This window comes from Pseudopipra pipra, chromosome 18 (genome assembly GCF_036250125.1).
Source record: "Pseudopipra pipra isolate bDixPip1 chromosome 18, bDixPip1.hap1, whole genome shotgun sequence".
Classification (NCBI taxonomy): domain Eukaryota; kingdom Metazoa; phylum Chordata; class Aves; order Passeriformes; family Pipridae; genus Pseudopipra; species Pseudopipra pipra.
This window is the reverse complement of record NC_087566.1, coordinates 8,800,558-8,812,768: the sequence shown is the minus strand read 5'-3', so window position 1 is coordinate 8,812,768 and position 12,211 is coordinate 8,800,558. Positions and strand designations below refer to the sequence as shown.

General features: G+C 47.9%; 1 protein-coding gene across 2 annotated transcripts; it reads left to right on the top strand.

The window, feature by feature from the left end:
* The first annotated feature begins 10 nt into the window (after positions 1 to 10).
* TMEM120B (transmembrane protein 120B) lies at positions 11 to 11,304 on the top strand. 2 transcript variants are annotated; one of them, XM_064675088.1, is made up of 12 exons: positions 11 to 142; positions 3,533 to 3,651; positions 4,611 to 4,727; positions 5,502 to 5,561; positions 6,111 to 6,206; positions 7,267 to 7,356; positions 8,243 to 8,308; positions 9,193 to 9,254; positions 9,506 to 9,598; positions 10,011 to 10,075; positions 10,226 to 10,298; positions 10,502 to 11,304. In XM_064675088.1, exons 1-12 carry the CDS (start codon positions 74 to 76, stop codon positions 10,576 to 10,578), a joined length of 987 nt encoding a protein of 328 aa, XP_064531158.1. In that variant the 5' UTR covers positions 11 to 73; the 3' UTR covers positions 10,579 to 11,304. The 2 variants fall into 2 exon arrangements, with proteins under 2 accessions (XP_064531158.1, XP_064531157.1); XM_064675087.1 differs by having other exon boundaries at positions 12 to 142; positions 10,226 to 10,294.
* The last annotated feature ends 907 nt before the right edge of the window (positions 11,305 to 12,211 follow it).

Below are 12,211 nucleotides of genomic sequence, written 5' to 3'. Positions count from 1 at the left end.
AGCGGCGCACGCGGCCCGCGGGCCGGGGGGCGCGCGCCGGCGGGGGCCGGGGGAGCTGGCGCGGCCCCGCGCCATGAGGGACCAGCTGGAGCGGGGCCGGGAAGAGTGGCGGGAGCTGGAGGAGGAGTTCCGGCAGCTCCAGGTGAGCGGGGCGCGGCGGGGCACGGCTCCCGGGCGGGGAGATGCGGGACATCGCGATGCCTCGCCCGGCCGCGCGTCTGCGGCTTCTCCCGCACTGCCCTTCCCCGGCTCTGCTCCGCATCCTGTCGCGGGGCCGGCCCCGGCTCTCCCCCCGCGCCCAGGCTGGCAGGGGGCCCGGCAGGAGCGGGGTTGGGGGTCCCCCCAGCACCCCCGGCAGCCCCGCAGGGTCGCCCTCGCCCCGCCCGGGGCGGCCACGCGTGCTCGGGGCTTGGCCGCGGGGTGCCCGCGGGATGCCCAGCGCTGCGGGGATGCGCATCCGTGCGGGGCACAAACACCCGCTACCCCGGGCAGGTACTGCGAACACATCTGGGACATCCGGACCGAACCATGGCAATGCCCCAGCTACCTCTGGGGATGCACCGAGGGGACGTGGTGCCGCGCTTCCCACTGCCGGAGCAAGGATGGAAAAGGGGGTCCTGGGGTGGCCGTGCGCCCCTGGCACGGCACAAAGAATAGCGGAGGCAGCGCTTGCCCTGCCAGCATCTCTGCACAGTTTGATTTCCCGTGATGGGGTACAAGGGCTTCAAGTGCTGGTTCTCCATCTCTCAAAGGTGCACTGAGGGACAGAGAGGCCTCAGAGCAGGGGCCAAGAGCTGTTCTGCAAGATGCTTTTACCTCCAGAAGCTTTCCTCTCCCTGCGTGGCATCAGTGCTGCACCTACACACGTGCTTTAAATCTTAAAGCCTGTTTTAAAGTACGACCAGCTGTTCTCACTCTGGAGGCTGTTTTAGCCTCTTTTAGGCTGTTAAACAGAACGTGCACACAAGAAAAAAAGTGTGATTTCCAGATTTAGCTCATTTTCTTAATTAAAAGTCAGTTCAGGTTGCATGTCTGTTAGCAGAAGGAAAGGCTGGGTGCTGGGAGAGACCAGCTGGCGTGGTTTTGTTGGTCACTTGTTTGCTGTGTGTGCTGACTGTCTTCAACAAGCACCTGAATCTGACCTAAACCACAGCAAAATGTCAATAACTTGTCCCTGCCTCAGTTTCCCCACCCATGAAAGGAAAGTGGAAATACCTCTCAGTGGAGTGGAAGCTGCTGGTGGCACGAGGTGTAGTTGGCCAGTGATTAGCACTGTAGAGGTGAAAAGTTGGAATAACATCCATGATCAGGGAGTTCTTACGTGTTGCAGAAGAGGGGAACAGAGAGACCATGATTCTGTTCCAGCTCCACAAGATGCTGGTGGTGCTTAAATGTGCTTTGGAGGAAGGTCCTGTACTCCTGAACCAGCTTCAAGTCAAACCCCAACTCTAGAGTAAGAAAGTACTTCCATCTGGGTGTCCACTCATACTTGCCCTTGCTTGTGGCTTTCTGGATGCACTTGCAGCATCTCTTGCTCTTGAGGAACCTGTTTTCCCCAGCAGCAGCTTGACCCCCCCTCCATGCCTGCATCTCCTCCTGTCAGCACCCTTTTTGACTGCTCTGACTCTCATCTCCAGCTGGAAATGCTGGTCCAGGACCACGCAGGAACTGCTCTTCATGGCTTGAAGGAGCTCTCTGTGGGTATTTCCCAAGGTGCTCTGGTCACCCCCACTAAAATGGTCTCCCTTGCAATGCCAGCAGGGAAAATAAATTTTGGTGCTCAGATTTTTTTGGTGTGTTGGGAGCAGTGCTGGTCCTCATGGGGCAAAATGATCTGTGTTTCTTTTGCACTCCTGCCTCATCTCGTATTTTATAGTTGTGTTGTAAGTTCTGGGTCAGGGGCTGCATCTTGGGCTCTGGTTGTAGCTCCTGCCCTACCATGCTGGCTGGCACAGGGCACTGGGGGCTGCACTTGTATTTGGGTGTGGGGGGCTTTGGAGGGGCTGGTGCTGCTGTACAGCAGCACTGAGCATCCCCCTGGGGCAGTGGGGACTTGTGGGATGGGCTTGGGGACATTCAGGTTTGCAAAGCTCTTCTGACCAGCCACTTCTGCAGATTTTCGTTGTTTGGGTTGCCAGGGCAGCGCCTCATCTCTGAGACAGAGCTCAGGGTTGTGGGGTGTTTCAGTTTTGGGGCAGGGATGTGGGAAAAAATGCAAGTTGCTCTGCAACAGTTTATTAATTTAAACCCTGAGAATGAACATGTCACAAGATTTGGATTAGGACCCTGCTGTCAGTGAGTCTCCTTGTAAGCACTAGTCTCTCTTGGCAAATAAATAACCCCACTTGTAGCAAATGTTATGTTCTTCTAAACAACAGTGTCATTTTCAAACCATTATCCTGATGTTTTTGGCTGGGGGTAAAATTTACCAGCTCTCAACTCGCCTATTTGTGTTTTCAATAAATACCTGAACCCTTTTTTGGCAAAGAGCTTTTTACGCCCTTTGAATCAGCCTTTTATAAGATGTTGTTGCGTGACATCTAGAGAAGCAAGATGAGTTACTCTGCAATCCAGGGAGCCCTGAAGTCCTGCCCATGCCAAGCAAAGCCAAAGTGATCCAGAAACGATGAGAGCTGCAGTGCCTGGACATGGTTAGTTTGGTTATTAAGGTCTTTAAATTGGATACTGGAGCTTGTTGTGGTTTGTTTTTGTAAATAACAAACATTTACCAACTGGATCCTGACAAAGGAGAGCAAAGATTTGGTTTGTGTGGTTTTACCACCATGTTTATGCTCTGGGAAAAGCAGTGGGAATTTTCTGTAGTCACTGAAGTGTTGGCAGATGAAGCAGCCGTGCCAACAGCCGTGTTACCTACGCTGTCTCTTGGCACTAACTCTGCAAACTCTGATTTCTAAGTCATTATAGATCTTACAGTTGGTCCAGAGGTCATTGCTTGGTACCTGGTGAACCCTTCCTGAGACCTCTTAAACCAGAGTATGGGGCAGTAGGTTGCTTGAACATCCATAGGGTCAGGATGGCAGTGGTGGCCAGGAGGTGCCTAAACCCCCTGGCCTGAATCTGTGTCTTTTTTCCTCTCCTCTTTAGGTCCACATCATCTTTTTCCCTCCAGATTTAATCTGGCTGTGAAATTGGAGTGCCTGCTCTGTGATTTAGCCACCCATTTGATGGAGATGGATCAGGATCAAATGGAGGATTAGGAGATTGGAGGATTAGGAGATTCAAGGATTAGGGGCTTCATTGCAGGGTGGGACTGGAGTGAGGAGCTCCTGAGTGGGAAAGCTCATTAGAAAGAGGAAATTAGATGAATGTAGAGAGGATGCTTTTCCTCTTGCAGGACTTTCATCAGTGTCCATTTAAACCCTGTTGGATCTATGCTGGTTGGCATCACCCCCTCCTTGCCTGTTGACTCCCAAAAACCAGGGGTTTGCTTGCTTCCCTTGGAGGGGAGGACCAAATGCCATGAGTAACCTAGAAGGGCTCTTCCTACCAACTGCCTCCTCTTCTCCTACAGGAAACACACAAAGTTTACAGGCAGAAACTGGAAGAAGTCACCAGCTTGCAGACAGCCTGCAGCAGCTCCATACAGAGGCAGAAGAAGACACTAAGGGATCTGAAGCACAGCCTGCAACGGTAACGGGAGACCTGGAGGGGGAGGAGGCAGGGATGGGATGTTTCTCCTTCCCAAAGGGCTCAAATGGTTGGATTTTTAGCATTTTAATGTACAGTCTGCAGTTAATGTACAGTTAATGTACAGTTGCAGTGCTAAAGTTGCTCCATATTATAGCCAGGTAAAACGTTAATAACTGTATGAGAGATGGAGTCCTGCAAACATAGGATTTTGAGGGAGCCAGTGTGGGTTTCATCCTTGCAGTGTGTCCCTGCAGCTCTTGGTCTGTGGATTTTGCCAGGTGAGCAAAGCTTTGCTCCATAGGCTGCAACTGGAGGAGCAACATCAATCCTCAAACCTGGAGGTGTAACTTACCCCTAGGTGGATCTGCAGGAGGGAGCTGTCTCTGGCTGCTTGGCTGATCCCCAGGAGCCACAAGCTGAATTCCTGGTGTGCAGGTCTCAGTACAGCGCCTCCAACACCCCGGGCTGCTGGCTCTGCTGCACATTGCTCTCTGTTTTACATTAATTGCTAAAACCACAGTTTGCCAGTAAATCATCAGCTCTGTGTCCTGTTACATCCTGCAGTATTTCATACCTGAAGAGCTGCAGCCTCGGTAAGGGCAGTGTGTGAAACCACACACAGAGTTCCCAAGGTGGAAGGAGTTCCTGCAAAAAAGCACAAAATTCCCAAAGTGCTCTGTTAGGGAAGAGCACACAGTCCTGTCACTGAGCTGATGAAAAGGGAAGCTGATTTATAAACCAGCTGGTTGAAGTAACTTACAGTAGCATAAACCTGGCAGTGAAATAAAGTCGTGGTGAACCAAATGGTGCTGCAGAAATACAGGAGCAAAGTGGGCTATGGCATCACCTCACACAGTCAGCTTTTTAACAGCGTGGATTTTATGACAACATTATTTTCCCTTTAAATAAAAAGGAGGTGAAAACGTGAACAGGAATATCTTGTTTCTGTGCTCTTGCAGGTGCAAGCCCAGAGCGAGTCCTGAGGAGTTTGCTCTCATTCAGGAGATCAGCAGCCAGATCAAGGAGAGGCAGAATGCCTTCTTTGACATGGAAGCCTACCTGCCAAAGAAGAACGGGTACGTGTTCCCTGGGGAGCCACACGCTCCAGGAAGGCTGATTTTTCAAGTATTCTCAGCGGTTTGTTCCTGAAGGATAAGGTGCATGCTGAAGACAGACATGTGAAATTGGATTAGTCATAAATCTCTTGCTGAGCTGCTGTGTCAGTGGTACACAGAATTCATGAGCTGTGAGTGTATGTAAATGCACTGTGTGTGTGGGCAGTGCAGGTTTTCTCTTAAAATGAAAGTAACCTGCATTGGTGAGGGATTGTGCAGTTCACTGTTCCATACTGATGTTTTTCCAGCCTAATTTTTTTAAGGATTGAATCAGCATAAGAATTTTCTCTTTTTTTTTTTTTTTTTAAATAACATTTTCAACCAACTTTGAATTTATACTTTCCTTTGGGGAGGGTTGTCAGGACAGATTTGTGACAATTGTCAAGCGCTGTGCGATGCTGCAGTCCCTCAGAAGTTTCTATCAGAAACTTTTCTTCCAATTCCTCCCTGTTATTTTTGAATTTGGAGAGTGCATGTTACATATCTCGTCCTTAGACTGTAGTGCAGAAAAGGGACCAGGAAAATAAATCTCTTCTTTAACTTCTTGGAAATGCTGACCAGTCTTTCCACGTTTAGATCCTCTTCTGTGGTCCATCCCTCCAGTTTGCCTTAATTAAAAACCTCCAGCAAACGTGGCTTTGGCAGAGACATTGTCTCATCAACTCACTCTGGGTCATCCTGTGATGTTCAAATAAAACAACTTACTTGGGTCTGCTCTTGGTTTTTGTCTTTCAGCCTGTACTTGAATCTGGTGCTGGGAAACGTGAATGTAACTCTCCTGAGTAACCAAGCAAAGTGAGTGAGTGTTCCCACACGTGTGATTTGGGTTCCTCTGGGGCCAGCTGTGAGGCTGCACTAAAGTCCAGAGAGGAGAATGGGTTTCTCTCAGATCTGATGAGTGAAATGTCAGGGGTGGGCAAGTTGGACCTTGACATGGGAACAAGCTAAGGCTTCATGTAGCTACAATTGAATTTGTCCATCACTTGCTTTTAAGCCCAGCCCAGCCTGTGGTCTAATTGTAAGGGCGGGGTCTTTTTGCAATGAAAAATGGTATTGTGACTTCAGGCATACAGTGCTGCAGAAAATGGAGATTTATATGTTTTAAATCTTATCGTGCCAACCCAGAAACCAGCTGATGGAGTTAAGCCATTGTCTTGCAGCAGAGACAGGCCCTCCCTGCAGGCAGAACTCTGCCTTTCACCTGTCTACTGCTTTTCTAAGTGTTTCAGCAAAATCTCTGTCTCTGGGCTTGGCATGTGGATTTGTGTCTGGTTTGAAAAAAGCAAAGCCCCATTGTGGTCAAACACCTGTTTGTGTCCATAAACAGTGTCTGTTCCCTTCCAGGTTTGCCTACAAGGACGAGTATGAGAAGTTCAAACTTTATCTGACAATAATCTTGTTACTTGGGGCTGTAGCCTGTAGGTTTTTTCTGCACTATAGGTAAGCTGCATTTTTACTTTTAATCAAGTATTTTGAATAAAAGTGTGCTGGATTGGAACTAACTTATGTCCTGTTGAGGATGGTGAGATGGGCTCTGGTAGTGTTTAGGCTTTGGGCAGTTGGACAGCAGGACACCTTCTGCTCCTCTTCAACTCTAGCAGGGTCTGTATTTTAGGTACTTGTTTTGCCTTTTTAAACTCTTTTGGGAGTCTTTTGTAACTGAGAGGAGTCAAACAACATGTTTCCTGATTTCTCTTTTTTTTTTCTGGCATGATGCTGTGCTTGGGAACAAGCAGTTGCTTTTGTACAGGGGTGGTCCCAGGGCAGGGACCCTACTGCAGCTTTGGGTTTGCAAAGGCAGTGAGAGAGGATTTGCATGAAATAATCAGACCTGAAACGTTATCTCCAGGTTGTGATAAGTGTCTGAGCACCAACAAGCTTCCAGTATTTAGTGTTGCTTAAAAACCAGGAAGGTGTTGGAGCCAGACACTTCCTTGAGGTCTCTGTGAGTCTGGGTGAATGCAGGATTGTACCAGGAATGATGCTGCCCTGTACAGAGACTGCCCCAAATCCCCTTAGCTTCAGGAGTTTGCAAATGGCAAAATAAAGTTTTGGTGGGTTGTTTTTTCCCCTTCAGAGGGTAATGCTCTTCGTTCTTTTAGTTGATTGGATTTATATAGATCTCATGGAAATCTCCTCACTGAATTAGCCTGGAAATGCCTTTCCAAATTGGATCATCCTCTGCTTCTATGGTGCTTTCTCTCCTTCAGAAGGACTTAATGTCATCCCTGCATACCTGCTTATCAGCTCAGGATCTGCAGTGTTATATCACAGGGCACTTCCCAGGGGGGAAATGGCCCTGAACTCTTCAAGTGCTGCCTGTGTGCAGTTCTGCCTGAGGGTTAGAGACGTTCAGGACTGGGGCTTTGTGTCTGTGGCCTCACTTGGCAGGTTTTCATTCACTCAAGGGGAGGAAGGAAAAATAGGGCTTTTTGAAATGTATCTTTATAACGAACAGGATTTTTTTTTTTTAACTCTGTGTTTTTTTTCTGTTTAACAGGGTGACAGATGAAGTGTTTAACTTTCTGTTAGTGTGGTATTACTGCACGCTGACGATACGGGAAAGCATTCTCATTAGCAATGGATCAAGGTACAGTGCCACCTGCAAAAACCATGTAGAGCATGAAATGTCCTTAAAAGAAAATAAGAGACAAGTGGGGATTCAGCTTGGCACTGAAGCCCAGCAAATATGAGATGCTGATGCCTCTCTGCAGGGTCTTGTCTCCATCCCCCTCCCTGGTTGCTTCCAAGGGCAGATGTGGCCACCTGAAATTTGGGGAGAGAGAAGTTACAGTTCCTAGAAGTCCCCAAGCTCTTGGTCCAAAGTGTTGGATGTTTATGGTAGCTGTGGGGTTTGTAGGTGTGGCCTGGGGTGTAAGTGTGCTGCTTTGTGTCAGAGGTCACACACTTTTGGTCAGAAACACCCCAAATCAATCCATGGCCAAATGCCCAAAATCAACCCATGCTGGCTTAGTTTCCAAGGCAGCTTTGGCTCTGGAGCAGCCCCTCCCTTCTTGATTCTGCTCCACTACAGCCCTTGCTCACTTTACTGTTGTTTTCTGAGCTCCCTTTAGTGCTCGTGTCTGAAAGAACCAGCCACCTCATAGGAAGGCCTTGGAAACATCACTTCCTTCCATGGCAGGGAAAAGGGTGTGTGGGCTGACACTTGTGTGTCATTAGCCATGGAGGTGCCTCCTGCTCCAGGGACTGCTGCTGCTGGATGTGCTGGAGAGCCTGTGGGAGCACAGGAGACATGCCCTGGTCCTGAGCCTCCCTCCAATGCCATGGATTTGTGCTCCCAACTAAGCCACACTGCCAGGACAGTGTTCTGCAGCATCCCTTGTGCTTGAGTTGGGCTGACTGTTCTGTTCCCTGTCCCTCCTTCCCAAGTCAGGATCATTTTTGTCCATAAAGCTGGGCTTTGGTGTTGAAATCCATGTTTCTTGTCTTAACTGCCACATTTGTTTTTTTCTCAGGATCAAAGGCTGGTGGGTGTCCCATCACTACGTTTCCACGTTCCTGTCTGGAGTGATGTTGACGTGGTGAGTCTGCTGTCGCCTGCTCGAGGTGCTTCAAGCCTGTTTCATGGTGTTTATGTCATCTGAGCATTCAAATTCAGCGTGACAGGGAAGCTGTGGCCACATGGGCTCATGGCAGAGCGTCAGACTTAATATTTGTTTGATGTTACAGATGTTTCCAGTGATAAATACAACACTGCAAGTTTGTATTTATGTTGCTGGTTTAAAAAAAGAAAGAAAGAAACACAAACCTTACAATGTAGTTGGGGTGGTGGTAGCAAAGCCTCTGCAAGGCTCCAAATTTCTGTCTCTGTAAGTAAGGAAACGAGCAGCACTTTGCTGCTGTAGAGGAAGGACAGTTTGGTGCCTTTATTAAACCCTGATTACAGAGTCCAAAGCCAAAAATACAGGGGAGTGGTGTCAGACAACCCAGCGATGCACCCCATGGACAGCCCCCATTCCACCCGTCTCAGCTTGGGCATGAACTGAGTAGTTAATTATTAAAATTTGTTTTAATTATTAGAAATTGTAAGGGGATGATATAATTGCTGGAGCAGAAGATCCCTTGTCCTCCATCTATCCTGAACTGCCCTCAGGATAATGAGCACAACCCCCCCCTTCTCCACCGCTCGGATTCTTGATGCGGATGATGCCGAATGGCTTTGCTGCCTAAAGAAAACTGGGATAATGGCAAAGATTTTTATACATGGGGGAGAGGGGAAACCTAATCAATGAGAGTGTTTTCTGTGTGGCTGTAGCACCTCTCTGGGCTCCCAGTGGGGCGGAATGGGCTGGGTACCAGCTGCTGGTTCATTTGCTAATGGGATGAGGCTCGGTGGTAAAGGGGAAGGGTGTCATGTCACCTGCTTTTAGCAAACTAATGGACCTCCCCTGTGTTTTGCTTCCAGGCCGGATGGACTCATGTATCAGATGTTTCGCAGTCAATTTTTAGCATTTTCAATATTTCAGAGTGAGTATTTCTTACCTTGCTAATTCACAGGATAAAGTAATTTTGTGTCTTTACATGCTTAGAAGAAAACACTTCTGTTTGGTAAATACTGGAGTATTAAAGTGTAGGAATATAAAGGTAGTGTACAAATATGCAGTCGACAAATATAAGCAATAATTAAATGCTCTTGGATTAAATATTATTAAAGTAATTTGATACTTATCATACCTCAGAATAGCCAAAGCAGTAATGTCTTCTCTTTCCTTCTCCAGGCTGTGTTCAGTTCCTACAGTATTATTACCAAAGGGGCTGCCTCTATAGGCTCCGGGCTTTGGGGGAGAGAAACCACTTGGACCTTACAGTGGGTGAGGTTTCCTGCAATACTTTCTTTGCACAGTTTTGGCACAGGTTTTGGATGCAGTGATAGGGAGGGAGAGGGCTGTGTGGCCTTCGAGAGTGAGCTTTGCAGAGCTGCCCCCCTGCCTTGCTGCCTGTGTCCCAAGGCAGGAAGGAGAGCAAGGTTTTTATCCTTCTCCTTAGGTCCTGTGGGTCGGGAGCAGAGGGATCTGATCTCTGTCAGCTTTTGAGGGGGTCAAGATGGAGGTTTTGGTCATCCCCATCTTCATCCTCCTTCCATTATCCCACCTTCAAATTGGTTGGTTATTGCAGAGCAGGACAGGAACAGCCCTTACGGGGTGGTCTGGGTGGGGAAGAGCTGCAGCTCCAGTCCTGGCTCTTCTGTGCTCACACTCTGCCTCCTCTGTCAACCTTTTCCAGAAGGATTTCAGTCCTGGATGTGGCGGGGGCTGACGTTTCTCCTTCCCTTCTTGTTCTTCGGGCATGTAAGTTGGGCAGTCCCGTTCTCCCCCTGGGTGCAGTGTCACAGCACCACACGAAGGTGCTTTGGATCACACATACCCATGAAGAATGTTCCCAGGGTTTCATTTTTATTTTGCTAGTAATGAAAATGTATTTTTTTTATCCCTTTGCAGTTCTGGCAGCTATATAATGCAATCACGCTTTTCGGATTGTCAAGGCACAAGGAGTGCAAGGAATGGCAGGTGTGTGTTGGCTCTGCTCGGAAAAAGCACGGAGCAGGGGGAGAGGGGGTGTTTAACCACATCCTGAAAGATATTTGGGCATCTGACCCCAATTCAGCATAATGCAGCACAGGGCTGGTTCTATGTCCAGTGGAGTCCAGCAGTGTTGAATATAATCCATGCTGTAATAGTAAAAAGTAGTAAATGCAGCTTCTTCTCCCCTCTCAGGTTTTTGTGTTGGCTTTCACGTTCCTGCTGCTCTTCCTCGGGAACTTCCTCACTACTCTCAAGGTGGTGCACACTAAACTCCAGAAGAACAAAGACAAAGTGAAGAAGCTGTGAACCACCCCATTCATAGTGTGCATCCCTCTGCCTGCAGCAGGGCTGGGTTTGGGACAGATCCTGCTAAAGCCCAGCTCGGACAGATGGGCTCAGGAGGACTCGTCTGTCCCCGTGTTTGGCAAAGGACTCTGCCAGCACAGACTCAGTATTATCTCAAGCATGGCTCTCCAGTCTGCAGTCCTGCTATTTATGTATATTTAATATAAAACATGTTTGCTTCTGGGTTTTTTTTTTCTTCTGTATATAGAGCAGCATGCACCTGCCTGGCAAAGCGCCAGCGTTGGGGGAATGTGGGATCTACTGTAATTCCAATTCTGGAATGATATTTAACACTTTCCAGTTTTATTATTTAAATTCTGGTAATTGAATTTGCAAAGGGTTATAAACACTCTGGGTGGATCAGGAATACAGAGCGAATGCTGTTTTTCAAGGCATTTGTTTAAGGCATATTTTCAGTGGCAATACTAAACCTGTGTGTACTGTGAAAAGAAAGTGCTCATCTTTGTACCATACTGCTGCTATATACACTTTTAAAAAGCTGTTTAAAGAAGAGAAATTCTCTTTAGAAAACAAAATCAAGCAAGCAAAAGCGGTTTTTAAATGGCAGGGAAGTCTGCTATCCCTTTTCCAGGGAGACCGAGTCATCTGTCCAGGCCTGAAAGGACCTAAAATAAACCATTCAATATGCAGCTGCTTCAGCCCCTTTTTAGTAACACACACACTGCCCTTGGGTTGGTTTTTGAAACAGCATTCTGGAAAGGGGAGGACAGAAATATTAAATGCTCTCTTCAGATGCTGCTCTTGTAAACACTGGTTCAGGAGGGTGGCATGGGACAAACAGTGCCTGCCATCCTGCTAAACTCCTTGTGCGGCTTGAACCTAAACTTGCTCGTTAAAACACCCTTATTTTGGGTGCTGTAATGTCTGTGCATCCTGAGCCAGCTGCAGCACTGAGCTCCCTTAGGCTGTGTCTTCCTCAGTGGGCAAGGTTCCCTCTGAGCCAGCACAAAGCCCAAAGTGGGCACATCCTTGGGCAGTGTCTGAACTCAGTGCCCTCCTCCCCCTAAACGTGTTCATGAGGAAACAGGGACACAGCACAGATGGAAGTGGTTCCATCAGTGCTGTTGCTGCAAACAAGCAGAATTGCCTTTGCCGTGTCACTGGCCTGTGGGCATGAGCAGTGAATTGCAATTTGAATATTTTCAACAACTTTCACACCAGCTGGGCTGCATCTTGTTGAATTTTGCACACCCTGTGAGGTTTTTAAATCCTTTGAACTCTCAGTTTATGAAATGTAAATTGCTTTATTTTGAGAGTGATGCTGGAACCTGCTCTATCTGAGCAGTGGAGCTGGTTCTGCAGGGGTGAGTAACGTGAGTTCTGCAGCATGAGAAACTCAGATTAAAAACTGAGAGATTTCCACTGGAGCTGATGGTAAATGTGGTCACTTCCTGTGCCTTGGTGTTTCAGTTTTGTACTGGGGAAGGTGATGGGTGGCTGTGTTTCTTTTACTGACAAATGTCTTCTTATGGAGAAAAGGCTGCACAATTCAAGATTTTTCTATAGTCAAACGTGTGCATTACTTCTTTTAATTTT